Source organism: Gobius niger (assembly GCF_951799975.1).
Source record: "Gobius niger genome assembly, chromosome: 4".
NCBI classification, from domain to species: Eukaryota; Metazoa; Chordata; class Actinopteri; order Gobiiformes; family Gobiidae; genus Gobius; species Gobius niger.
The window spans coordinates 3,235,216-3,261,853 of NC_136855.1; the positions used below are offsets into that span (position 1 = coordinate 3,235,216).

General features: G+C 42.1%; 1 protein-coding gene across 2 annotated transcripts in view; it reads left to right on the forward strand.

The window, feature by feature from the left end:
- The first annotated feature begins 14,811 nt into the window (after positions 1–14,811).
- The window catches only part of samd4a (sterile alpha motif domain containing 4A), a 32,011-nt gene continuing 20,184 nt past the window's right edge, over positions 14,812–26,638 (forward strand). For both annotated transcript variants that reach the window (XM_079555109.1, XM_079555110.1), the window contains exons 1-2: positions 14,812–15,224; positions 25,633–26,190. In XM_079555109.1, the coding sequence (XP_079411235.1) occupies positions 15,029–15,224; positions 25,633–26,190 (754 nt within the window). In that variant the 5' untranslated portion in view covers positions 14,812–15,028. The remainder of the gene's footprint in view (positions 15,225–25,632; positions 26,191–26,638) is intronic.

A 26,638-nucleotide genomic window follows, 5' to 3' on the forward strand; every position in this document is an offset into this window, starting at 1 on the left:
CGCCCCCTGATGGATCCTACCATCTTCCCCTTTCACCGTGAGCGTCCCCTGCTGGATCCTACCACCTCCCCTTCACCGTGAGCGCCCCCTGATGGATCCTACCATCTTCCCCTTTCACCGTGAGCGTCCCCTGCAGGATCCTACAACCTCCCCTTTCACCGTGAGCGCCCCCTGATGGATCCTACCATCTTCCCCTTTCACCGTGAGCGTCCCCTGCTGGACCCTACCACCTCCCCTTCACTTGTGAGATGCCCTGAGCGCCCCCTGCTGGATCCTACCACCTCCCCTTTCACCGTGAGCGCCCCCTGCTGGATCCCACCACCTTCCCTTTCACCATGAGCGCCCCCTGCTGGATCCTACCACCTCCCCCCTTAACACCCCCTGCTGGACCCTACCACCTCCCCCTTCACCATGAGCGCCCCCTGCTGGACCCTACCACCTCCCCCTTCACCATGAGCGCCCCCTGCTGGATCCCACCACCTCCCCCCTTAACACCCCTGCTGGATCCAACCACCTCCCCCTTTCACCGTGAGCGCCCCCTGCTGGACCCTACCACCTCCCCCTACACCATGAGCGCTCCCTGCTGGATCCCACCACCTCCCCCTACACCGTGAGCGCTCACCCCTGCTGGACTTTATTTAAAGCTAAGTTATTGAGAGGACGGCGGCCTGCAAGGGTCAGACTTAGAGTCAGAGAGTTCTATTTTATTTAAAGAAAAGTCTATTCTTCTCTTCTGTTTTGTCGTTGTTGTGTCTTCTGTTGGTTATCCGTCGGTGAAAAGCCGCTGGCCCGAGTCCCACAGGCTCCATCCTCCTCAGTTTTTATTTAGGGTTGAGTACTGTTAAATGATAGCACTCTGGCATGGGCAGAGGAGGTCAGTAATAACTAATAAGTAAATCTACTACAGTACAGTACTAGCGCTACAGTATTAGGATCTGTACTTTACACGAGTCGTATTTGCGTCTTATTTTTGCTTCACTACATTTCTGTAAAGGCTTCATCGTTCATGTTCAGGTTAAAAGCCTAATACACGCTCTATGAACAGCAGGTGGCGCTGTGCGGATGTGCTGCCACTGACTCACCACAAGGAAGAAGGTTTGTCCCTGTGGTGTTTACAGAGGGGGATTCAGGACCCATTTTCATTACTGTGATTTTTCCAAACACTGGTTTAAGTGGTTTCGGACTTTTTACTTCGAGTACAGTACTTTCACTAGAGGAATTATTTATTTATTTGATTGTAGTATTATTTGACCAGTAATGCAAGCACTTTGATCACTGCCGAGTTACCAGAAATAAAAGTGAAGGTACTGGTACCACAGAAAACAAGCACGTTTTCCTTTAGATGCCAAATGTGTATGTCTGGTGAGTTTTCGGACCGCACTAAAGTAACTTACTTTGTTCCAAAACACACATTAAAATAATTTGTTTTTCATCCACTGAATGGAATGAATCTTCCTGTTGTATCCTACCACTGAAAAGTACTCAGCCCTATTCTAGCACACAGTAAGTATGTACCAGGAGCTCATCTTTACTACATATGATTACGATATGATGTGGCCTGTGGGTCAGCGGCTTTCTTCCAGCTGAAGCCAGATCAGTTCTGTGCGGTGCACAGTGCTCTCTCACCGTGGGCTGTGCCTCAAACATTTGATACAAATCCTGGATGTTCTGCTGTAAACTGTAAACTGTTACTGTCAGTGTGTGAAATAAAGCTTTTGGAAAAGGACTATGTGAATGTTTGTCTCACTGAGCCGTGTCCAGGAGGCACTGGTGTCCGATATGAGCCAGTGTCGCCTGGTCAGCTGCTCCAGCTGGAAGAGCGTGTCGTCTGGCTCGCCAGGCCAGAACTTTTCTGTTTAAAACTCCCATCACTAACAACTCCAAAAAAGATTCCTAGATACACTTCATAACTGCTCTAATTCATCACGATGGCGCAGCAGTTAGCACTTGTGCCTCACTGACAGATCGCACTGCAAAGCCGTTTAGACCTTTAACACATATATACATAATAAATGCATAGATATGTTGCAATTAAGGCAACATAAAATGTACAATTTTATATTGTGTCTCCAGCTTTTTGGACACAAAAATGATTTTGGGGCCAAAGCAGAGGAAGCACTTCAGCACTTATGTTTATGTAATCTAAGTTTGAATTTCTCATGTTTGTCCCTCTATGTTCCACAGCATCAAATGACTGTCCCACTTAGCGCTCGTGCTTCACAGCTAGAAAGTCCATAGGTTTACTCCAGGTACTCCGGTTTCCCCTACCACTAAAACATCAAATCAAACTTTATTTATAAAGCACTTTTCATACCCAAAGGTATCACAAAGTGCTTTACAGATTACTGCTTTTAAAACAATACGCCTGGCACACCCTCCTATCCCTCTGATATATACAGAATCACACACTCAAACTTTTACCCCACCGTCTCCAGAGCATTACAGTAGTGGATACGGCTGGTGATAAAAGCATGCATTAGCGTCTCTGTGTTTGCCCGAGAGAGAATGGGGTGGACTCTGGCGATGTTCTTTAGATGGTAAAAACCTATCTTTGTGATATTCTTAATGTGTGGAATAAACGCCAGCTCAGAGTCAAAGATCACACCCAGGTTCTTCACCTGTGAGGAAGGATTCATAGACAGTGACTGTAGTTTGGATAAAAGTCTCTCTCTCAGGGCCGATGATTAACATTTCAGTTTTGTCCTGGTGAAGCTGGAGAAAGTTTTCTGCCATCCAGAATTTGATTCTAAAATGCAGTTAAAAAGTGCATCCATTGGCCTGGATCAGGAGACATGGAGATGTACAACTGTGTAAAAACATGTACAATAGGTGAATCCTCCAGCCAGGTGATACTGACCACCAGCCTGGCTCCACATCTGGAGATGGGTCCCCGAGCGCAGCACTGCCCACTGTTCCCTACAGGCCGTCCAGTGTCCAGGGCTGGGTCAACTGCAGGACACATTTCGTTGAACAGTTGATGTATGATGTATAATGTATGATGTATAATGTATGATGTATAATGTATAATGTATGATGTATAATGTATGATGTATAATGTATAATGTATGATGTATAATGTATGATGTATAATGTATAATGTATGATGTATAATGTATAATGTATGATGTATAATGTATGATGTATGATGTATAATGTATGATGTATGATGTATAATGTATGATGTATGATGTATAATGTATGATGTATAATGTATGATGTATAATGTATAATGTATGATGTATAATGTATGATGTATGATGTATAATGTATGATGTATAATGTATGATGTATGATGTATAATGTATGATGTATGATGTATAATGTATGATGTATGATGTATAATGTATGATGTATAATGTATAATGTATGATGTATAATGTATGATGTATAATGTATAATGTATGATGTATAATGTATAATGTATGATGTATAATGTATGATGTATGATGTATAATGTATGATGTATGATGTATAATGTATGATGTATGATGTATAATGTATGATGTATAATGTATGATGTATAATGTATAATGTATGATGTATAATGTATGATGTATAATGTATAATGTATGATGTATAATGTATGATGTATAATGTATAATGTATGATGTATAATGTATAATGTATGATGTATAATGTATGATGTATGATGTATAATGTATGATGTATGATGTATAATGTATGATGTATGATGTATAATGTATGATGTATAATGTATGATGTATAATGTATAATGTATGATGTATAATGTATGATGTATGATGTATAATGTATGATGTATAATGTATGATGTATGATGTATAATGTATGATGTATGATGTATAATGTATGATGTATGATGTATAATGTATGATGTATAATGTATGATGTATAATGTATAATGTATGATGTATAATGTATAATTTATGATGTATGATGTATAATGTATGATGTATAATGTATGATGTATGATGTATAATGTATAATGTATTATGTATAATGTATAATGTATAATGTATCATGTATAATGTATGATGTATAATGTATAATGTATGATGTATAATGTATAATGTATAATGTATAATGTATAATGTATGATGTATAATGTATAATGTATAATGTATGATGTATAATGTATAATGTATGATGTATAATGTATAATGTAAAATGTATGATGTATAATGTATAATGTATGATGTATAAAGTATAATGTATGATGTATAATGTATAATGTATGATGTATCTATAATAGAAAACGCTATCTCAATGGCCGACGCCTGGGCGCCGCCATGTTTATTTCCCATACCGACTTTGAAGCTAAGCAGGGACGGGCCTGGTTAGAACTGGGATGGGAGACCGTTGGGGAACACCAGGAAGCCTGGCGACAGTAGTGACTGTGTGCGTGGTTGGTGGTGGGGGCTGAGGTGCGCAGTGGACTGAATGAATACTGCAACCGATTGTACACCGACGAGCGTCTGTAAAAGCGCTATATAAGACTTGCCATGTTCATTTCCCAAAAATCCGCGGCCATTGGACACGGGTCCATATGGACCGCGGTGCTGCTGGCCGAGGACAACCCGCCGTCACAACAACGCGAGTGCACGAGATCTGACTGCCGTGCCTGTGTGCGCGCATGCAAACAGGGCGATGTGTGTCATCGTCACTCACCGCTAAACTGCAGCTGTAGACGCTCCGCACAGGTACAGTTACCTCCTCCAAAACACATCTGCGTGTCTTTGTTTACGTCTCTCCTGCAGTGACCGAGGCTGTGGTTCATTATAGATCCAGTGCTGCGTCATGTCAGAGCGCACACAAATGCGTAAGATCCCATCCTGGCCATATTCGGTCTCCAACGTTATGTCTCTAATGTATAATGTATAATGTATGATGTATAATGTATGATGTATAATGTATAATGTATAATGTATGATGTATAATGTATAATGTATGATGTATAATGTATAATGTATAATGTATGATGTATAATGTATAATGTATAATGTATGGTGTATAATGTATGATGTATAATGTATAATGTATAATGTATAATGTATGATGTATAATGTATGATGTATAATGTATAATGTATGATGTATAATGTATAATGTATAATGTATACTGTATGATGTATAATGTATAATGTATGATGTATAATGTATGATGTATAATGTATGATATATAATGTATAATGTATCATGTATGATGTATAATGTATGATGTATGATGTATAATGTATGATGTATAATGTATGATGTATAATGTATGATGTATAATGTATAATGTATGATGTATAATGCATCATGTATAATGTATGATGTATAATGTATGATGTATAATGTATCATGTATAATGTATGATGTATAATGTATAATGTATAATGTATGATGTATCATGTATAATGTATGATGTATGATGTATAATGTATCATGTATAATGCATCATGTATAATGTATGATGTATAATGTATGATGTATGATGTATCATGTATAATGTATGATGTATAATGTATGATGTATGATGTATCATGTATAATGTATGATGTATAATGTATGATGTATAATGCATCATGTATAATGTATGATGTATAATGTATCATGTATAATGTATCATGTATAATGTATGATGTATAATGTATCATGTATCATGTATAATGTATGATGTATAATGTATAATGTATAAAGTATGATGTATGATGTATCATGTAGGATGTATGATGTATAATGAATCATGTATGATGTATAATGTATCATGTATAATGTATAATGTATCATGTATAATGTATAATGTATCATGTATAATGAATCATGTATAATGTATGATGTACAATGTATCATGTATCATGTATCATGTATCATGTATAATGTATCATGTATAATGTATCATGTATAATGTATCATGTATAATGTATCATGTATAATGGGTCCCCGACACTGGCTCCTCCAGGTCGCCTCAGTGCTGTTGAGGATGGGTCAAAAGCAGAGAACACTTTTCCCCACGGGGATTGATAAAGTATATTAACTTAATAAAACGAATTGACTGCTTGTCCTGTAAGTTTCAGTTTCATAATGTCAGCGATATGAACCGAAACCAGGCCAGAGCTGCAGCTGCGGATAATAACCAGCAGATGGCGCTAACTCACAGCACATTACTGGTCGAAACTCTGAAAAAGGAGGGCTTTGAGTCAAGAGTTTAGCTGTTGTAGTCCCGAGCTCAAACAGGTCCATAATTTTATCTGGAGTACACAGAGTACACGGAGTACGACACAGAGTACACAGTACACTGAGTACTACCCAGAGTACACAGAGTAGGAGTAGCCTATTTATTTCGGGAGAATTTATTTCGGGAGTATTTTGGGCGCGTGCTCGCTGCCAGCCGTAATGACGTAATGGTGATGGGAATGATTAGCGCGTGCACGAGGCGAGCTGCACGCGCGCACACCGGAAACGCACCGCGCGGGGCCTTTTCAAAGTAAAAGCCCGGGGAAGGGACGGGGGTTATCTGAGGTTTCAGTCTCCTCACGGTCCGCCAGGAAGGGCATCTGACTCAGCAGCAGCAGGAATCCAACTATAGTACTGCAAATCAGAGGTGGTCCGCCAAAATATTTACTAAAGCAAGAGAAACGTTACTTTTAAATCATTTTACTCAAGTAAAGAGAGAGGGAAAAGTCTGATTGATATTCAATGACGCCATCAATAGTGTGAAACAAAACTGAATCCAGTGGGAAACGTGATATTTACAAAGAAAATTCAAAGAAAATGTCATAAAGAGTAAATGACTGTAAAGAACAAGGAGCACGAGACGAACCACATCTACTTTAGATCAAAATGAAGCATTTGCTGCTTAACTATTTGCTCACAGTGGAAAAAGCACTCACTCAAATAAGAAATGTAATAAATTGACTCAAGTAGAAGTAAACAGTACTGCAGTATAAATTCTTACTCAAGTACATGTACTTAAGTAAATATAACTAAAGGATAATAATAATACTAATAAGTATTACCTGCCTCTGCTGAAAAATATCTTCAAATGAACAATGCAGTTAAGCCAAAATAATATAGAACAAAGCCCCATGATAAGACAAATATAATTTAAGATCACATTTTTTATTTTATTTTATCCTCCTTTGAATTTATCATCGACCTCTGTGCAGTTAAAATTAATATTTTCAATATATTTGAAAAAACATGTTTCTTACCAATTAAACCCCCCACTCTAAACAAATGCATTTTGTCCAGTTCGGCTTTACCCAAATCTAAAAGCTTCTCCCCTGACAGCTTGCAGCATATATGTCAGAGTAATGCCTCATTTGAAAGCTAAGGCCCACAAAACTGATCAGAACATTTTTGTTTCATTGTCGCTGCATTTACATTACATTTTTGCAGTGTTGTACAGTCACAAAAGAGTGACAAAAAACGTGACGAAAACACATTACAAAAGGAACAAAAAACATCAAAAACATGGCAAAAAAAAGATGAAACACTGTCAGACTGTACAACACTACTGTAAAGTAACATCCTCACTGCTGTCAAACTGTACAACACTACTGTAAAGTAACATCCTCACTGCTGTCAGACTGTACAACACTACTGTAAAGTAACATCCTCACTGCTGTCAGACTGTACAACACTACTGTAAAGTAACATCCTCACTGCTGTCAGACTGTACAACACTACTGTAAAGTAACATCCTCACTGCTGTCAGACTACTGTAAAGTAACATCCTCACTGCTGTCAGACTGTACAACGCTACTGTAAAATAACATCCTCACTGCTGTAAGACTGTACAACACTACTGTAAAGTAACATCCTCACTGCTGTCAGACTGTACAACACTACTGTAAAGTAACATCCTCACTGCTGTCAGACTGTACAACACTACTGTAAAGTAACATCCTCACTGCTGTCAGTCTGTACAACACTACTGTAAAGTAACATCCTCACTGCTGTCAGACTGTACAACACTACTGTAAAGTAACATCCTCACTGTTGTACAACACTACTGTAAAATGACATCCTCACTGCTGTCAGACTGTACAACACTACTGTAAAGTAACATCCTCACTGCTGTACAACACTACTGTAGAGTAACATCCTCACTGCTGTCAGACTGTACAACACTACTGTAAAGTAACATCCTCACTGCTGTCAGACTGTACAACACTACTGTAAAGTAACATCCTCACTGCTGTCAGACTGTACAACACTACTGTAAAGTAACATCGTCTCTGCTGTCAGACTCTACAACACTACTGTAAAGTAACATCCTCACTGCTATCAGACTGTACAACACTACTGTAAAGTAACATCCTCACTACTGTCAGACTATACAACACTACTGTAAAGTAACATCCTCACTGCTGTCAGACTGTACAACACTACTGTAAAGTAACATCCTCACTGCTGTCAGACTGTACAACACTACTGTAAAGTAACATCCTCACTGCTGTCAGACTGTACAACACTACTGTAAAGTAACATCCTCACTGCTGTCAGACTGTACAACACTACTGTAAAGTAACATCCTCACTGCTGTCAGACTGTACAACACTACTGTAAAGTAACATCCTCACTGCTGTCAGACTGTACAACGCTACTGTAAAGTAACATCCTCACTGCTGTACAACACTACTGTAAAGTAACATCCTCACTGCTGTCAGACTGTACAACACTACTGTAAAGTAACATCCTCACTGCTATCAGACTGTACAACGCTACTGTAAAGTAACATCCTCACTGCTGTCAGACTGTATAACACTACTGTAAAGTAACATCCTCACTGCTGTCAGACTGTATAACACTACTGTAAAGTAACATCCTCACTGCCGTCAGACTGTACAACACTACTGTAAAGTAACATCCTCACTGGTGTCAGCCTGTACAACACTACTGTAAAGTAACATCCTCACTGCTGTCAGACTGTACAACGCTACTGTAAAGTAACATCCTCACTGCTGTCAGACTGTATAACACTACTGTAAAGTAACATCCTCACTGCCGTCAGACTGTACAACACTACTGTAAAGTAACATCCTCACTGGTGTCAGCCTGTACAACACTACTGTAAAGTAACATCCTCACTGCTGTCAGACTGTACAACACTACTGTAAAGTAACATCCTCACCGCTGTCAGACTGTACAACGCTACTGTAAAGTAACATCCTCACTGCTGTCAGACTGTATAACACTACTGTAAAGTAACATCCTCACTGCTGTACAACACTACTGTAAAGTAACATCCTCACTACTGTCAGACTATACAACACTACTGTAAAGTAACATCCTCACTGCTGTCAGACTGTACAACACTACTGTAAAGTAACATGCTCACTGCTGTCAGACTGTACAACACTACTGTAAAGTAAGATCCCCACTGCTGTCAGACTGTACAACGCTACTGTAAAGTAACATCCTCACTGCTGTCAGACTGTACAACGCTACTGTAAAGTAACATCCTCACTGCTGTCAGACTGTACAACACTACTGTAAAGTAACATCCTCACTGCTGTCAGACTGTACAACGCTACTGTAAAGTAACATCCTCACTGCTGTACAACACTACTGTAAAGTAACATCCTCACTGCTGTCAGACTGTACAACACTACTGTAAAGTAACATCCTCACTGCTATCAGACTGTACAACGCTACTGTAAAGTAACATCCTCACTGCTGTCAGACTGTATAACACTACTGTAAAGTAACATCCTCACTGCTGTACAACACTACTGTAAAGTAACATCCTCACTGCCGTCAGACTGTACAACACTACTGTAAAGTAACATCCTCACTGCTGTCAGCCTGTACAACACTACTGTAAAGTAACATCCTCACTGCTGTCAGACTGTACAACACTACTGTAAAGTAACATCCTCACCGCTGTCAGACTGTACAACGCTACTGTAAAGTAACATCCTCACTGCTGTCAGACTGTACAACACTACTGTAAAGTAACATCCTCACTGCTATCAGACTGTACAACGCTACTGTAAAGTAACATCCTCACTGTAAAGTAACAACGCTACTGTAAAGCAACATCCTCACTGCCGTCAGACTGTACAACACTACTGTAAAGTAACATCCTCACTGCTGTCAGACTGTACAACACTACTGTAAAGTAACATCCTCACTGCTGTCAGCCTGTACAACAACACTGTAAAGTAACATCGTCTCTGCTGTCAGACTGTACAACACTACTGTAAAGTAACATCCTCACTGCTGTACAACACTACTGTAAAGTAACATCCTCACTACTGTCAGACTGTACAACACTACTGTAAAGTAACATCCTCACTGCTGTCAGACTGTACAACACTACTGTAAAGTAACATCCTCACTGCTGTCAGACTGTACAACACTACTGTAAAGTAACATCCTCACTGCTGTCAGACTGTACAACACTACTGTAAAGTAACATCGTCTCTGCTGTCAGACTGTACAACACTACTGTAAAGTAACATCCTCACTGCTGTACAACACTACTGTAAAGTAACATCCTCACTACTGTCAGACTATACAACACTACTGTAAAGTAACATCCTCACTGCTGTCAGACTGTACAACACTACTGTAAAGTAACATCCTCACTGCTGTCAGACTGTACAACACTACTGGAAAGTAACATCCTCACTGCTGTCAGACTGTACAACACTACTGTAAAGTAACATCCTCATCCTTTTGTAGTCATTGTATATGAGATACCTCTATTTACTATTTAACTGTTCCCTGAGTTTTGAAATTAGAAACGCTGAAAAGCGGAGGCAGTAAATTATTTTTGTTGTTGTGGCCAAAACTCATTCCTAACTTTACATTTGCAGCATTCATAGGGAAGGTTTTATAGGGAAATTTAACCTCAACACTTTAACCTCCACCTTAACCAAGTGCCTTTTCTCCAGTTCAGCTTTACCCAAATCTATCTAAATGGATCATTTTCCTTGCGTTGTTGCTGCATTTTTGTCACTTTTCTGTTACTCTTTTGTGGCTTTTCTGTCACATTTTTGTCACCTTTTTTTTTTTTATCACTTTTTATTTAAATGTAAAGAAAATAGTTGCTTTTCTGACACTTTGTTCAAGAAGCTTTTATATTTGGGTAAAGCCAAACTGGAGAAAACGCGCTCGGTTCAGGTGGGGGTTAATGTTAGATCTCAGGATACCTGATCCAGAGTTTTATTGTGAAGGGCCGGGCGGATGTGTCCGTCCTCAGCGGCTCGCATGGACGTGTGTGTGGCCGGGCCTCGGGAGGGGTCTGCTGGGGGAGACTGTGAGGGAAAGTCGGTCACAGATGGAGCTTCAGGAGGAGCCCAGGCCCAGGCCGGGTAGCTACGGGGCCCTTCTACCCACAGACATGAGCCTGTTCCCCGCAGAGACACTGGAGGTGAGGCCGCTGTGCGTTTACGCTGCGAAACTTTCTCAAACTAAACTTTAACTTCGACACAGTTTGTGTTTTCGCCCCCGAGTGTCAGACGCCCCCGACACGAGCCGCTCTACGGACAAAGTTTGGCGTAAAATCGGAAAGTTAAGACTAAACAAGTCCGTCAGTGATATATTCAGCGTCTCCCAGAATAGGGTGCGACACGTTCCCAGTCCAACCTGTGGATACACTAGTGTGATTGCCTTTTTAAAACGCCTATGTAATTGTTTGTCCATTTTTTTTCACATACATGGCCCACGAGTTTGGAATAAAGTTGAATCGAAATAATTATTTTTCTGGAGCTAAACTGTCCGAGTGCGGAGGGTCAGACCCCGGGGGGGCAGCTGCAGCTTCAGCCGCTAAAGGAGCCGCTTTTACGGGGAGCAGCAGTTTCACATTCCGGGAAGGACAGACAGGGAGGGTCCCGCTCCAGACTGGACCAGGACTGGACCAGGACTGGACCAGGACTGAGCCAGGACTGAGGAGTCTGTTTGTTTCTCCCCTCCACCCCGCCCCCAACTTGAACTTTATTTAATTTGCAGCCTATTCATGGTTTTCAATGGTTCTATGTGTCCAAAATGAGTTGGTTTCTCTGAGTGAGAATACAACTGTGGCAGAACTGTGCCAGATTACTCAAGTTTTACTAGCAGAAGTACCACTTTTACTACTGCTAGATTAGTACTTTACTTGATTATTCTTCAATCAGTAGTAATAGTAGTAGTTGATCTGTAGTGTTGAGAGTACTGTGAGTCTGTAGTGTTTTTTCTGCAGTAGTCCCATAGTATTTTTAGAGCGGTACTGTGGCTTTTTATTTTGGTCTCAGCGGTGAATGCCACAGTTACAGGCACAGGAATACACACAGGATTGGACTGGCCAGATCGAGGGCTGGGAACCTTTCCATTTAATTCCGGTACCAGTACTTTTTGGTCTACAACACCGGTACCTGAACTGGTGTATGACACCGGTACCTGAACTGGTGTACGACACTGGTACCTGTACTGGTTCATGACACCGGTACCTGAACTGGTATACGACACTGGCACCTGAACTGGTTCATGACACCGGTACCTGAACTGGTTCATGACACCGGTACCTGAACTGGTGTACGACAGCGGTACCTGAACTGGTTCATGACACCGGTACCTGAACTGGTTCATGACACCGGTACCTGAACTGGTGTACGACACCGGTACCTGAACTGGTTCATGACACCAGTTCCTGAACTGGTGTACGACACCGGTACCTGAACTGGTTCATGACACCAGTTCCTGAACTGGTGTACGACACCGGTACCTGAACTGGTTCACGACACCGGTACCTGAACTGGTTCTTGACACCGGTGCCTGAACTGGTTCATGACACCGGTACCTGAACTGGTTCATGACACCGGTACCTGAACTGGTTCATGACACCGGTACCTGAACTGGTGTACGACACCGGTACCTGAACTGGTTCATGACACCGGTAGGACTGGTTCATGACACCGGTACCTGAACTGGTTCATGACACCGGTACCTGAACTGGTTCATGACACCGGTGCCTGAACTGGTGTACGACACCGGTACCTGAACTGGTTCATGACACCGGTACCTGAACTGGTGTACGACACCGGTACCTGAACTGGTTCATGACACCGGTGCCTGAACTGGTTTATGACACCGGTACCTGAACTGGTTCAAGACACCGGGACCTGAACTGGTTCATAGTAGGGCTGAACGATATTGACAAAATTTCTCGATATTCATGCCAGATGTCTCGATATCCATATAACTATCGGTTAGGTGAAAACCAAAGAGTGCAGTTTCATCAAAACAATAACGATATATCGTTGCTTTTTCGATATTAATATTGTGAATGTTCATATCTCAATATCGATAAGATAACAATATATCAGCCCTAGTTCATAGCACCGGTACCTGAACCGGTTCGTGACACGATACCTAGGCCTGGGTACTGTTCATTTTTTTCATACCATACTTTAATGATACTTGGTTTACGATACCTGAACCGAATTATACTTTTGTGAATACCCATACAAAAAAATTGCCATCTAGAACCATGAACCACCTAAAGATATCATTATTTTTTTTACGATACTTTTAATTTTGATACCAGTAGCACCTAAAAAGAAATCTCAATACCATACTGGTATTGTGTAACAGACGGTACCCATACCTACTGGTACCTGAACTCAACCCGTCCCAATAATAAAATTTAGAACAAATTCTATCACAAAATAATCAAAAAACTTACAAATGTTACTCTTGTGCATTATTCATTCAGTCCATCCTTGACTTTGCTGCTGACTTAAAAAATGAGGCACAATGAAACACTATTTACATTTTGCTTCACTGAAAGTAATATACTGTAAAAGACACAAGAAAGTGCACCTAAATGTACTGATGGTACTCAGCCCAAAAATGTGTTATATCTGTTATTAAGCGATATGTGGATAAAGTCATTTTTTTTGTGATGGGCCTAACCTGAGCAGTTGGGAGCAAGATTGGGCTTAAACAAAGCAAAAAACAACTCAATTTAAAAGTCAGTGAATGAAATGATTAATTTCAATATGATCAGGTATCAGGTAGCACGCATGAAGACAAAGCCTTTTCTGAAATTTCTTTAACCTTCATAGATATTTTGTAGATTCTTGGCTATAACAGGCTATTTGGACACACTTTGGAGATTTTATTGTGATGATGTTTAAAAAAAAAAAAAAAATCAGAACATTTGTAGTCATTAATCATATGCAAAATAGTTCTACTGGAGGATCAGGGAGGGTCTGTTTGAAAGATTGACATCTTTAGTTTCCGACACAACTTTAAAGTTAAAGAAATAGATAATGGAGAGACTTGGGGAACATGCGCTGTGCAGGAAGGCTCGGTGGTCAGTCTGCGTCACATATGCATGTCCCTGGTTCTAACTGTTGCTCTGGTGTTGCAGGAGGACTGATGACGTGCCATGGAAAACCTCCCTCTGCTCTGACGTTTGACCTCACGCCTGAACCTCCGCCTCAACTTTAGGATTTCTGTGCACTTTACTTTTCGTTGTCATTTTGTGCCAAATTTTGAACCCACATTTTTACGCATTTTTTAAGTGTTAACGGCTTTAGTTCCAAAGTCTGAGAGTTCTGTCGGGAAAGAGTTTGTGTAATTGAGCTTTAAAATCAGAAAAGGCTGGATCATTTTCTGCTTGTGCTTTGACATATTTTTGAAAACATTTGGAGTTTTTCTTGTTTTTGACTCTTGTGGAGTTGTGCATCTTTTAAGCATTTTTGAAGCTAAATTTTTTGCTGTTGTTTCGGGGATTTTTTTTTTTTCTTTTTTTCTTACAAATATATATTTTTATACAGTTTTTTTTCTATTGTGAGCATTATTTTTGGAGGTTTTTTTTCCTCTGTCAAAAAGTCTTGGATAATAAATTTCCCGCCAGATTGTATAACTGCACTTTCTGTCTGCAGTGATCTCTTTTAAACACACAGCAAAGGGATTTTTTTACACCTGAATTCATTGGATCCTCCATTTCCTTGTGGATATTTTTGAGCCGTTTTGTCGGACATTTTGGGATCGTTTCAGTGTTTTTCTTTAAAACGCTGTGTGAGTTTTTTTTGTACGTTTTGTGATATTGGGGACGGGTGAAGCAGACCATGATGTTTCGGGACCAGGTGTCAGTGCTGGCCGGTTGGTTCAAAGGCTGGAACGAGTGTGAACAGACGGTGGCGCTGTTGTCGCTGCTGAAGAGGGTGAGCCGAACTCAGGCTCGGTTCTTGCAGCTGTGTCTGGAGCACTCTCTGTCCGAGTGCAACGAGCTCATCGCAGCGGAGGCCGATGCCAACGACCCAGGTAACACTCCCAAACACGCCCACACACCTGTACCATGCCCCACACAACTGTACCACACCCACACACCTGTACCACAACTACACACCCCACCCACACACCTGTACCCCACCCACACAACTGTACAACACCCACACACCTGTACTCCACCAACGCACCTGTACAACACCCACACACCGGTACCACGGCCACACACCTATACAAGACCCACACACTTGTACTCCACCCACACACCGGTACCACGGCCACACACCTGTACTCCACCCACACACCTGTACTCCACCAACGCACCTGTACAACACCCACACACCTGTACTCCACCAACGCACCTGTACAACACCCACACACCGGTACCACGGCCACACACCTATACAAGACCCACACACCTGTACTCCACCCACACACCTGTACCATGGTCACATACCTGTACCAACACCCACACACCTGTACCACCACTGCACACCTCACCCACAGGCCTGTACCCCACCCACACACCTGTACAATACCCACACACCTGTACCACGGTCACATACCTGTACAACACCCACACACCTGTACCAACACCCACACACCTGTACCAACACCCACACACCTGTACCACCACTGCACACCTCACCCATAGGCCTGTACCCCACCCACACACCTGTACAACACCCACACACCTGTACCAACACCCACACACCTGTACCAACACCCACACACCTGTACCAACACCCACACACCTGTACAAAACCTGTACCAACACCCACACACCTGTACCTCACACCTGTACCAACACCCACACACCTGTACCAACACCCACACACCTGTACCAACACCTGTATAGGCTTGTCAAAAAATGGATTCCTCCTTTGTGCCAGAGCACATTCAGAAAGGTATCTGCCGCTGCGCCCAAAAGTCACACTGTAAAGGTGTTTTTATGAAAAAGCAGAATTTGCGACTGTGGCTAAGCTTTGCGGCCCATTAATTCCTATGGCTTATCTTAGCATAGCGGCTCCCATTCGTTTACATGTTAGCATTAGATATTAAGCCATTTTTCTCTGCACTGGACTCATGGATATATTAGGATTAATTTTAACGGCCAGATTTAGCATTGTTTGGTGCTTTGCACTGTTATGCACAAATGCGACAGCAGTAACTGTTACTGTATAGTTTTAGTATTTGACTATGAATATTGCAGGTGAAGATGCAAAGTATATAATTAGAGAGAACAAATTAGACCTTTTTACAAGGATTTTTGAATAACATGATAAAACCACATCAACAATTACTGTATATTGTTGAGTGTTCTGTAATGTAGATAAAGCCGTGTAGATGGAAAAAGAGACAAATGTTTCCTACAGCAAATACAGTGTATATATTTAAAAGGGGATTTTATTTTTTTGCCACAGTATTAAAATTGGTATAGACTTTTTTTTCTGCATTCATGCCATTGAAATATAGTGTTTTGGCATTAAAAAGCTTCTGCCTGTATAAACCCAGTGTTCGCTCCATGTGACGAACAGCTCTGGTATTTTACTGAGTAACTTGAGAAAAGAGACAGGGCTTCAGTGTGAACGTGTCCACTTTGCTCTGCAGTACTGTGCGAGGTGTGTACTGGGGGTATTTGCAGTAACAGTAGTAGTATTTGCTGTAATAGTAGTCCGAGTGAACTCCCTCCTCTTTTTCTTGTGTCTGGAGCACGTCCTGCTGCTTCCTGTCGGCCCGTGTCACTTCCTGTCTGTCGGAGGTGGGGGGGGGGGGGGCGTGGCCTCATACTTGAACCATGGCATCATCAGTTTTTCCCTCCCGCCTTTAGACCCAAGTCCGGACGCAGAGCTGTCCCAGGATCCTGAGACCTGGGACCGAACCGGGGTCTGCCCCAGGGCCACAGTATTGGGAACCCCCACAGACACCTCACATATACATGGAAAATGTGGAAAATACTTCCTTATGAACCAGGACTAAGCCAGGCCTAGACTAGGACTAACTGTTTTAGTCCTGGTTTAGCCCTGACCTACATTCTGCTGTGTGCGAAGGGTTAAGTCTGACTGGCTGCATTCTTCTCTGTGGTATGTGCACATTCCACCTCCGCCTCAGCCGCCTCAGGAGCAGGACTGTGGCAGAGTGGTTATCCTACTCCTGCCTCTCTGTGAGGAGGTTATTGGTTCAACTCCTGAGTGCCCTCTATTCAGTTCAATACTTTAGTTTTGAACAAGTCAGTACTTACTAGGGATTTGTTTAGTGTTAGAGTGATTCCTGATGGAATCTCATTTTCAATGAGAAAAACATTAAATTAATCAGAAATACAGTCTAGACATTTTTAATGTTAGCTGGAAACGGGTGATTTTTAATGGAATACCTACATAGGTGTGCAGAGGTTCTAATGGTACATTGTGTTAGCTAATCGTGTTAGAGGCTCATTGATGATTAGAAAACACTTGTGCAATGATGCTAGCACTGCTGAAAACTGTTGTCCTGCTGAGAGAAGCTATAGAAGTAGATTGGGTGACTCCAAACTTTGGAGTGTGTATTTTGTAGGGCTGTTAATGACCAAGATTTTCTTGGTCGACCAAAAACATGCTCTGACCAGTGATTAGTCGACTAAAAGGGGGCGTGGCACGGCTCTGACAAAACTACAACTTTTCTGACCCAAACTGCACTCATAAGTAGAGATCCAGCTTTTTTGCACTCTCCGAGTGAAAAATGTAATTGACTCTTTTCTCCATTTTAAGATCAATCTATCATATAAAACGCAATCACGAGTAGGGCGGGGCTTAAGCTCCATAAGGGCGGCACCATGTTTATTTCCCACAATTCCGCGGGCGGCCCCCACGTGTCGGTCCCTCCGCCCGTGGGCATTGGGTCCACGGGTCCATATGGACTGCGGTGCATTACTACACTCACCCTAAACTGCAGCTGTAGACGCTCCGCACCGGGACAGTTTCATCCTCCATGACATCTGTGTGTCTTTGTTTAAAGAGGGGGTATTATGCAAAATCGACTTTTTCAAGCTTTACATCATGTTATTAAGTCATTCCCTCATTAAAACCATGCCTGAAGTGTTGCCTTGGCACATTCACGTATTTTCGAGTAATCTGTAAAAACTCTGATGGCAGCCATTTTAGGGATAAAACGCCTGATTCCTTCAGGGAACGCCTCGACCTCCAGGATACGCCTCCGACCTTTCGTCACCAGCCGAGTAACCAACCACTGCTCCTCAGCAGAACCCCCTCCCCGCAGTGTCTAGCCCTAAGATGTAAACAGAGTCATCATGGAGGTTTAGCTTCATGTGTTGTGAACCGGAGCCACAGCAGACTTTTACAAAGACACACATCAGTGTTTCTGTTACCGAAACACCCAGGATTTAAACCGGTGACAAGAACACTTATTTCAGTGTCTGGTTCTGCGCTGGGCCTTGATGATGCACAGAGCCTCCAGAGAAAGCTAATGCTAAGCTAAACCTCGAGTCATCACGTGAAAACGAGAAATATGCACACATAAAGTCAATAAAACCACCACACACATAAAGAACCGTTTAACAATGATCACACACGGAGCCAGGCTTGTTGATTTGGAAGTTTATTGCTCACATTTCATCTACAATGGGTCATAGCCGAGTGGCTTTCTCCCGGAGCTAACAAGCTAGCCGCGACAAGCTAACGAGAAAATTCACTGAATACAAGCAGCATATTATGCATTGAAAACGTCACTAAAACAGGCAACTGCTTGAAGCAGCCTTTATGATGATCACACACGGAGCCGGGCTTGTTGATTGTGTAGTTTATTGCTCACATTTCATCTACAGTGAGTCGTAGCCGAGTGGTTTCTCCTGGAGCTAAGGCACTATTAGCCGCGACAAGCTAACAACCTTCACCTTCACAACATTCATTGAAAACAGGCAGCATATTATGCACAAATAACGTCAATAAAGCAGGCAACTACTTGAAGCAGCCTTTACGATGATCACACAATGAGCCTGGCTTTACACATTTGTGGTTTATTGCAGACTTTTCATCAACAATGAGCTGTAGTCGATTATAACAAGCTAACGGGGTAACCTCGAAAAACCATTGTCCACCTGCACAGATAATGTCCGTCTTTTGAATCGTATGGGCTCCTGCAGATCCTGGTGTCGTCCATGGGGGTATAGTTAGAGATCCATAGGGCATGGCAGTTACAAAGAGTGACGAGATAGCCTCCAAACAGCAGTTATTTTTCAGGCCCCTTCCAAGCGTCCGGTGTGGAAGGTTCGTCTCCAAATAATATCCTGTGTGGCCATTGTTCACAAAGTGATAAACAGTAGCTCCTTTCCAACAATAAAAATTAAAATGCACCGATCGTAGTTTCAATACTGTTGAGACAACGAGCGGAGTGTTGTGATGCCACAGACAGCTGTGGAGGGGGCGTGTCGGAAAGGGTCAGGGGGCGTCTTAAAGAGACAGGGGCCTATTTCAAGTCATTTGCTACGGCCATTTTGAAAGAGCAATTTTATACAAGGCAGTTATTCTAATTTACTGCATTGACAGACCAACAGAAGGTTTCGTCATCATTGTAGTGTGCTATAGACTGGTGCTATGTGGCTGAAAAAAGCATAATACCCCCTCTTTAAGTTTCTCCTGCAGTGTCCGAGGCTGTGGTTCATTATAGATCCAGTGCTGCGTAATGTCAGAGGTGCAGACGAGTGTAAGATCCAATCCTGGCCATATTCCGTCTCCAAAGCTTTGTCTCCGAAAAAAAGCACACGCAGAAAATGGTCCAATAACTGCTCAAACACGAGCTTCAAATCAAACGCGCTGCTCCGAGTGCTTCAGCCTCCGTGTGCAGAAAGTGAAAATGAAACTATTGCTTAGTGAGCGCATGGCCTGCACTGCGTAGCTTTTTTTTTTACTTTGCTGCTGTACCATTTGTTTTCTATTTTGCTTTCACGTATTGTGAGCCCAGAGGTACATTTTGTTATAAAGCAGCTTTGAAAGCATTGACAATTTCATTCTAAGGTTATAAATACTGTCTTAACAACGATCATTAGGCTATTTCATTTCAAAACAAACTTATTGTTTTTTACATTGCACTTGCACTGTGATGCTCCAAACCACGGGTCCTGCACCGTGAACCGAACCGTGAGAGCTGAACCCCTAATATTTATCCATAAATATTCCACTGTCTCTTGAATTCTATTCCCTGAGTGTAGCGAACATATCGTAGTCGCTCATTCTGCTGGTGCTCTGGACACCGGGCTCACTCCTGCAGGAGTAGGTAACTTTGCACTAGACTACACAGTCCTTACAGCGGTTCTGGGATGGCAGAGGCTCAGAGCTTTGTCTGGTCAAAGGGTCATGAGTAGCAATCATCAAATATAAAGGAGTACGGGTGTATAACACACTCCAATTGCAGTTTGAAATTATTTTTAGCATTCATTATTTTAAACATTTGTAGTGGCCATAGTTTTTGGAATGGGTTGGGATCACTGGTCTACTTAGTGCAGGTCTACAGCTATACTGAGTGATGGGTTATAGGGACTATAGAGTTCGGGAATGTCCACATTTACCATGGAACGACTCCGTTAGCTGCTGAGATACTGCTGGTAAATACATCTAACACACTGTGGTCTCCAAGTGTTTTAATGTGAAAAATAACTCCAGTATTATAACTTTTAAAATCTCCATTAGTTTACAATGGCTGCTAATCCCATAATGCTTAGCGATATGACGTCACATTCCCGAACTCTATACTGGACATTTCTTTGTAATAACTCATAATCTCAGAATATCAAATGTGGCCAAAGGCCGGGCCTCAGCTAGTAAAGTCATATTTTATTGTCATAATATTAAGGATCAATAATCAGTTATATCTACTGATAAACATTTAACAAGGATCACTGTACTTTTCTACACTAAATATCCTTGGGTATATGACAGGCTTTAGGTTACATTAATATAAACAACTCACATGAAGTGATCTGATCATTACAAATATGTTACATCAGTTATTTTTTTAACTAAAATACAAACACTTGGCTTCAGCAGTGGTCAATTTTATTTTATTAGACTACTTTAGGTATTTCTATGTTAGTTTCTGTCCAAGCCTTGATTAGCTTATGCTAACTTTAGCATACTGATGCTGATTTTGCGTGGCGATCAATAAATGAAACCTAACGCGACTGGTTCCCCTGGTTCTTAGCTTTCCAATGATGTGCAGCATGCCCATATTCACTTAGATTTCGGTGAGTAAAAGTTATGTTTTGAAGGCATTGAGAGCCAAAACTGGTATCGGTTCTGTATCGGATATTTGTACGGTGCACAAAACTTTATGTGTAGTCACAATCATCTCACCTTTAGTCTCGGACTCCAGCTCCCTCACTCCTCCATCTGCTGCTGGAGGACTGATACATCCATATAATCCAAATAAAGCAGTAGTTCTTCCTCCATCATCGTCCCTGTTCTCAAATGTCCTCTGGGTCAGACATCTCCGTGTGATAGGCCCTGGACTAATGTAGGCCCCTGTAGGCCCCCCAAACGTCACTCTGTCTGTAAAACTTTGATATATCTGTTTTTATAATGAAATATTAGCCCAAGGTAAAAGGCCTCTGGTGTTATGTACATTGAGAGCATCTTAACTGTTGCATTTAGTCGACCACGACGTCCTCGACCAATTAGTCGACTGAATGACCAAAGTTTAGACAAGGATATTATGCGATACGCCATGTCATTGACGACCACTTTATCTGCTCCAATCCAGTTTTACTTTATTATATGATTGCACATTTTTCCAACACAGAGGCTGATCTCCTGCCTGACGATCGTTCTTTTTTCTCGATACCACTACTTTAACGATACCTGCTTTTCGGTACCGGTGCCTTAATGGTACATTTTAGAAAATCTATGTTATTTTAATTAAATGAAAATAACATGGGTATAAAAAAGTTTCGTTCAGGATGTCATGAAACCGCACAGGAAGAAAACATGTAACTTCATGTTTTGAGCAGAATTCCTATGGAATCAGACAAAACTATTTAAATTATTTTTAAAGGAGCTCAAAGTAAAAAAATATATTTAATATATTTTGGGGGATTTCATAAGGTATTATTTTCATTCCAACATAAAAATAAACAATAATAAAATAGAAAAACTTTTAAATGCTAAACATGTCTCACTCTCTTGAGCCAATGAGAACTATTCTAAGGCCCACCTCCCTATCAGCTTTTCAAAAAAAGCAAAAATTCACGAGTCAAATGCAAAAAAAACAACAACAAGGCAAAAGACGGAGGAAAAAAAACAACATAAAAACTTACCGATATGGTTTCTCAATTTTTTAATTTTTTATTGTTTTTTTTTTTATGTTGGAAAAAAAATAGTATCTTATGAAATCCCCCAAAATGTATTATAATATTTTTTTTATTTGAGCTCAGTTTAAAAGTAATTTGAGTAGTTTTTTTTTTCAAATCTGACTCCATAAATTCCCACTTAAGCAGCGATGCAAAGAGACAAAGGCCGTTATTGTGCCCTGAGCTGCAGGATCCACATCAAAGCGAAAGCACTTCACACGTCAAAGATCTTTGCACAGTGAGCGCTCCTTTTTCCACAAACAATCTTTGACATTCCCCTCGCTGCAGCGTAAACAACAGTCACACGGTAGTGCAGAGGTTAGTGCTCGTGCTTCACTGGGTTTGATTCCCACCTGGACGGGGCCTTTCTGTGTGGAGTTTGCATGTTCGCCCCGTGTCTGGGTACTCCGGTTTCTGCTACCACTAAAAACATGTACAATAGGCCAGGATGAATGAGAGTGTGTTTGAGAGTGCGCATGTGGGACGACGGATGGAAATTATCCCAAGACTACAATCCAGTGTGGCTTGTTCATTAATTTGCACCCTCCCGACCAAATAAAGCAATAAATAAATAAAGAATCTCAGTCGCCAAAGGTACAGACGTCCTTGTTGTTGTCACTGCTCTCTTATGCTTTTCAATGTGCCTAAAAACTCCAGTTCCTCATTCAGTCATGGTTTAGTCTTGGGTTTACAACTGGTTTAGTCTAAGACTAAGTCCTGGTTTAGTCCTGGCTCAGACTTGATGTAGAGCGCGGCTCTGCAATCTCTAATAATTACAAAAGTTTAGTACGTTATAAGAATACTGTAAGAATACAGCTGCATTTGCACTGAAGTGGCTAATTATGTGCGCACACGTTCATGTTGCTTTTTTTTAGACTCGCTGCGGGTCATATATGGATATAAAAAGTACCAAAATGACAAAATCATTTTTGTTTTTTGATGCCACCCCCTACCGGAGCCTTTCAGTCGGTACCAAATAGGCCCTGACGCAACTACAGATTTGCTCAAGACGAAGTTTGAATCTTGCGTACAAGCAACGCTGTTGTGTCCTGCCACTGTCCTGAGACGGCAATACAGTACGACTGTTTCACAAGTAGCTTCATGTTTGCTCACGCAGCTTACATTTCAAAAAAGGAAAGAATTCCAGCAGAGGGCACTGACATAATAAGAGATCTGGATATAAACAACAGCTCATCATTATTATTATTATTAGTGTTATTATTATTATTATTATTATATATTTGTTAGCGAATGTTTTCTCAACAGTATTTTCCTGTTTACATCATATGTGGCCCACAAACTGCAGTGACAGCTGAATTTCCGTCCATGACCCACAATGAGTTTGACGCCCCTGCTTTAAGGCAAGATGCTGCAGGTGAAAACATTGATTTTCAAGTAGTGGTCAATGTTAAGATTTTAGCTAGTTTTAACGTCAGAGTAAAAAAACTCTCCCTTTAGGATGCTAACTTTCGGAAGTTTTTTCGCTTTGAGCCGGAGATTTTGAAATGACTTCAACATGGCAGGGCTCCCTGGTCTTTCCCACGCTTTCATTCATTCATGTTTGGGATCATGTGGTATGGTTTGCGTATCACGAAAGGCTGTGATCGAGATGACGCTGTAATCCAAATATGGTCATTTCCTTTGTGGGAGACAGCGGTGGCTGAAGACAGGAGAAATATACACAGTGGACATGTGCAGACAAAGTTACTAAACTTTAGGGGCGTTTTCTCCAAATGAGGTTTTCATTCCACTCACTTTAGTCGCTCCTTCAGACTCCACACTGCACAGTGGGAGGAAAAAGTGAGTACACACTGACATTCAGTGAGATTCAGGGGGTGTACTTACTTATTCCACACTCTCCAGTGAATGTTTACATGTTATGGCCAATAGAAATATGATATTAATAATAGTGTAAATGTTTCAGTGGTATTAGTTTAAGCAGACGCTGTTTATTCATTCTTATGATTTTAATAAAGATCAGACCACATTTCATGACCAATATAGGCAGAAATGTGAGAAATTCCCAACGGCGTACTCACCGTTTCCTTACAGGTCAGAATCTAAGATTTTTTTTAACTTATAGGGCCCGATCTTGTGCATCAAAACGCAGACGATAGCGGGACATTTTGCGCTCAGTCGGAGCGCACTTTGTGATCTTGCCACTCCAGACTTAGCGCATTTACGTGGGTGGAGACGCACGCATTTTCCTCCAACCAGATCGACTCCGCGTCCAGGAGAGTGGTTGTGTGGGAGTGGGGGGCGAACATGTGCTTTTGTTTTGCTTCGCGTTCACGCCGAGCGCGGCCGATCCGCGCCACAGCGGACGCTGTAGCTCTTTTTCTCTCGAGACGTCAACATCGTTTAGCTCACGATGGGGTAAATAAAGTTTTTAGTTTGACCTGTGAGAGCCTAAGGCTTAAGAAAGAACGCAAGACAGCGCAATGTAAACCAGGAAGTGAATGTCAGCCGTGTTTCCATCAGTGCAGTCACCTCCTCTTGTGACGCCCCCTCGCAGGTGGCGGAGGCGAATGGCATATATACCGCAGCCACTCGGAAAATAATTCGCCAAGAGCCTGCGCCGCCCCGTGCGCCGCCACAAGATCTGGCCCATAATCTATTTAAAAGCAAAACAAGATAGAAAATTCCTTTGAGCAAATCTTTGCAGCTAATATGTAACTTATTCACCTGCAGCGTCTCGCCTTAAAGGCCCTATAACTGATTTTTTTAAATATTACAAACAGGAAGCCACTAAATTAAAATGTTAGTCGTGGTCCAAACTCATTGGCAACTTTCCTTATATATTTGTAGCATGCAAATTCTTCACAGGGACAAGTTTATAGGCACATTTCGCAACTTACAGGGTCACTGTTCAGGGTCACTTCCACAAAAAAGCTAGAAAAAAGTCAAATTGATGTTTTCTAATTAGATGTACACTCTTTTCCCCACAAATGTTTACAAGACACTAAAGGAGGACCAAATACATTTCATTCCATTTCTAGAAGTAAAATGCTATATGTATAGCTCCTTTAAGCAGCAGTATGTTTGGATGAGCGCTGATGCAGATATCGCAGATGATCTCTGCTCTAACGTTTCCCTCTGTCTCTGCAGCGGTGATCGAGCAGTGGCACAGCGAGCCCCAGGAGACGGTGATCTCTCTGCTGCTGTCCCACCTGCCACTGCTGAAGCCGGGGAACGCGGAGGCGAAGGGCGCGTACATGCGGATCCTCCCCCTGATCCTGTCCCACAGCATCGAGCACGGGCGCCATGTGGAGGAGTCCCGCCAGCTGCTCTCCTACGCCCTCATCCACCCGGCCACCTCCATCGAAGACCGCTCCGCCCTGGCACTGTGGCTCACCCACCTGGAGGAGCGGGCGGGGCGGGGGGACAGCCTGGAAAGGGCGCCCCAGCACCAAGGCTCAGGAGGGGGGCAGAAGAGCCAGCCTTACCCCCATAACCAGGGCTCAGGAGGGGGCCAGAAGAGCCATCCTTACCCCCACAACCAGAGCTCTGGAGCGGGGCAGAAGAGCCAGCCTTACCCCCGGTACGGCTCCGAGGACCGGCTGAACGGCTGGCAGCAGCAGGGGGCGCCGTGGAGCTCAGAGAACGGGCACCTGTTTCCCTCCTCATCTGTTCCAGCCGCCATCAACGCCGTGGGCACCGGGTCAGGTCAGTGAAGCCCACACGGAGGTCAGCGCTCTCGCCACACAGTAAAGCTAAAGGTTTTGGTTAGTAGTTTCCAAAGTTTCCAAAAGCTTGTCTCCAAAAGAAGAAGAAGAAAAAAATCACGTTTGTTAAACTTTACCACTTTAAAGCGGCTAGATGCAAGTTTTATACTCAGTACTGCCACCTCAGGTCATACGTGTAACTGCAGCTTCTATATTAAAGGGGGGATATTATGTAAAATTGACTTTTTCAAGCTTTACATCATGTTATTAAGTCATTCCCTCATTAAAACCATGCCTGAAGTGTTGCCTTAGCACATTCACGTATTTTCGAGTAATCTGTAAAAACTCTGATGGCGGCCATTTTAGGGATAAAACGCCTGATTCCTTCAGGAAACGCCTCAACCTCCAGGATACGCCTCCGACCTTTCGTCACCAGCCGAGTAACCAAC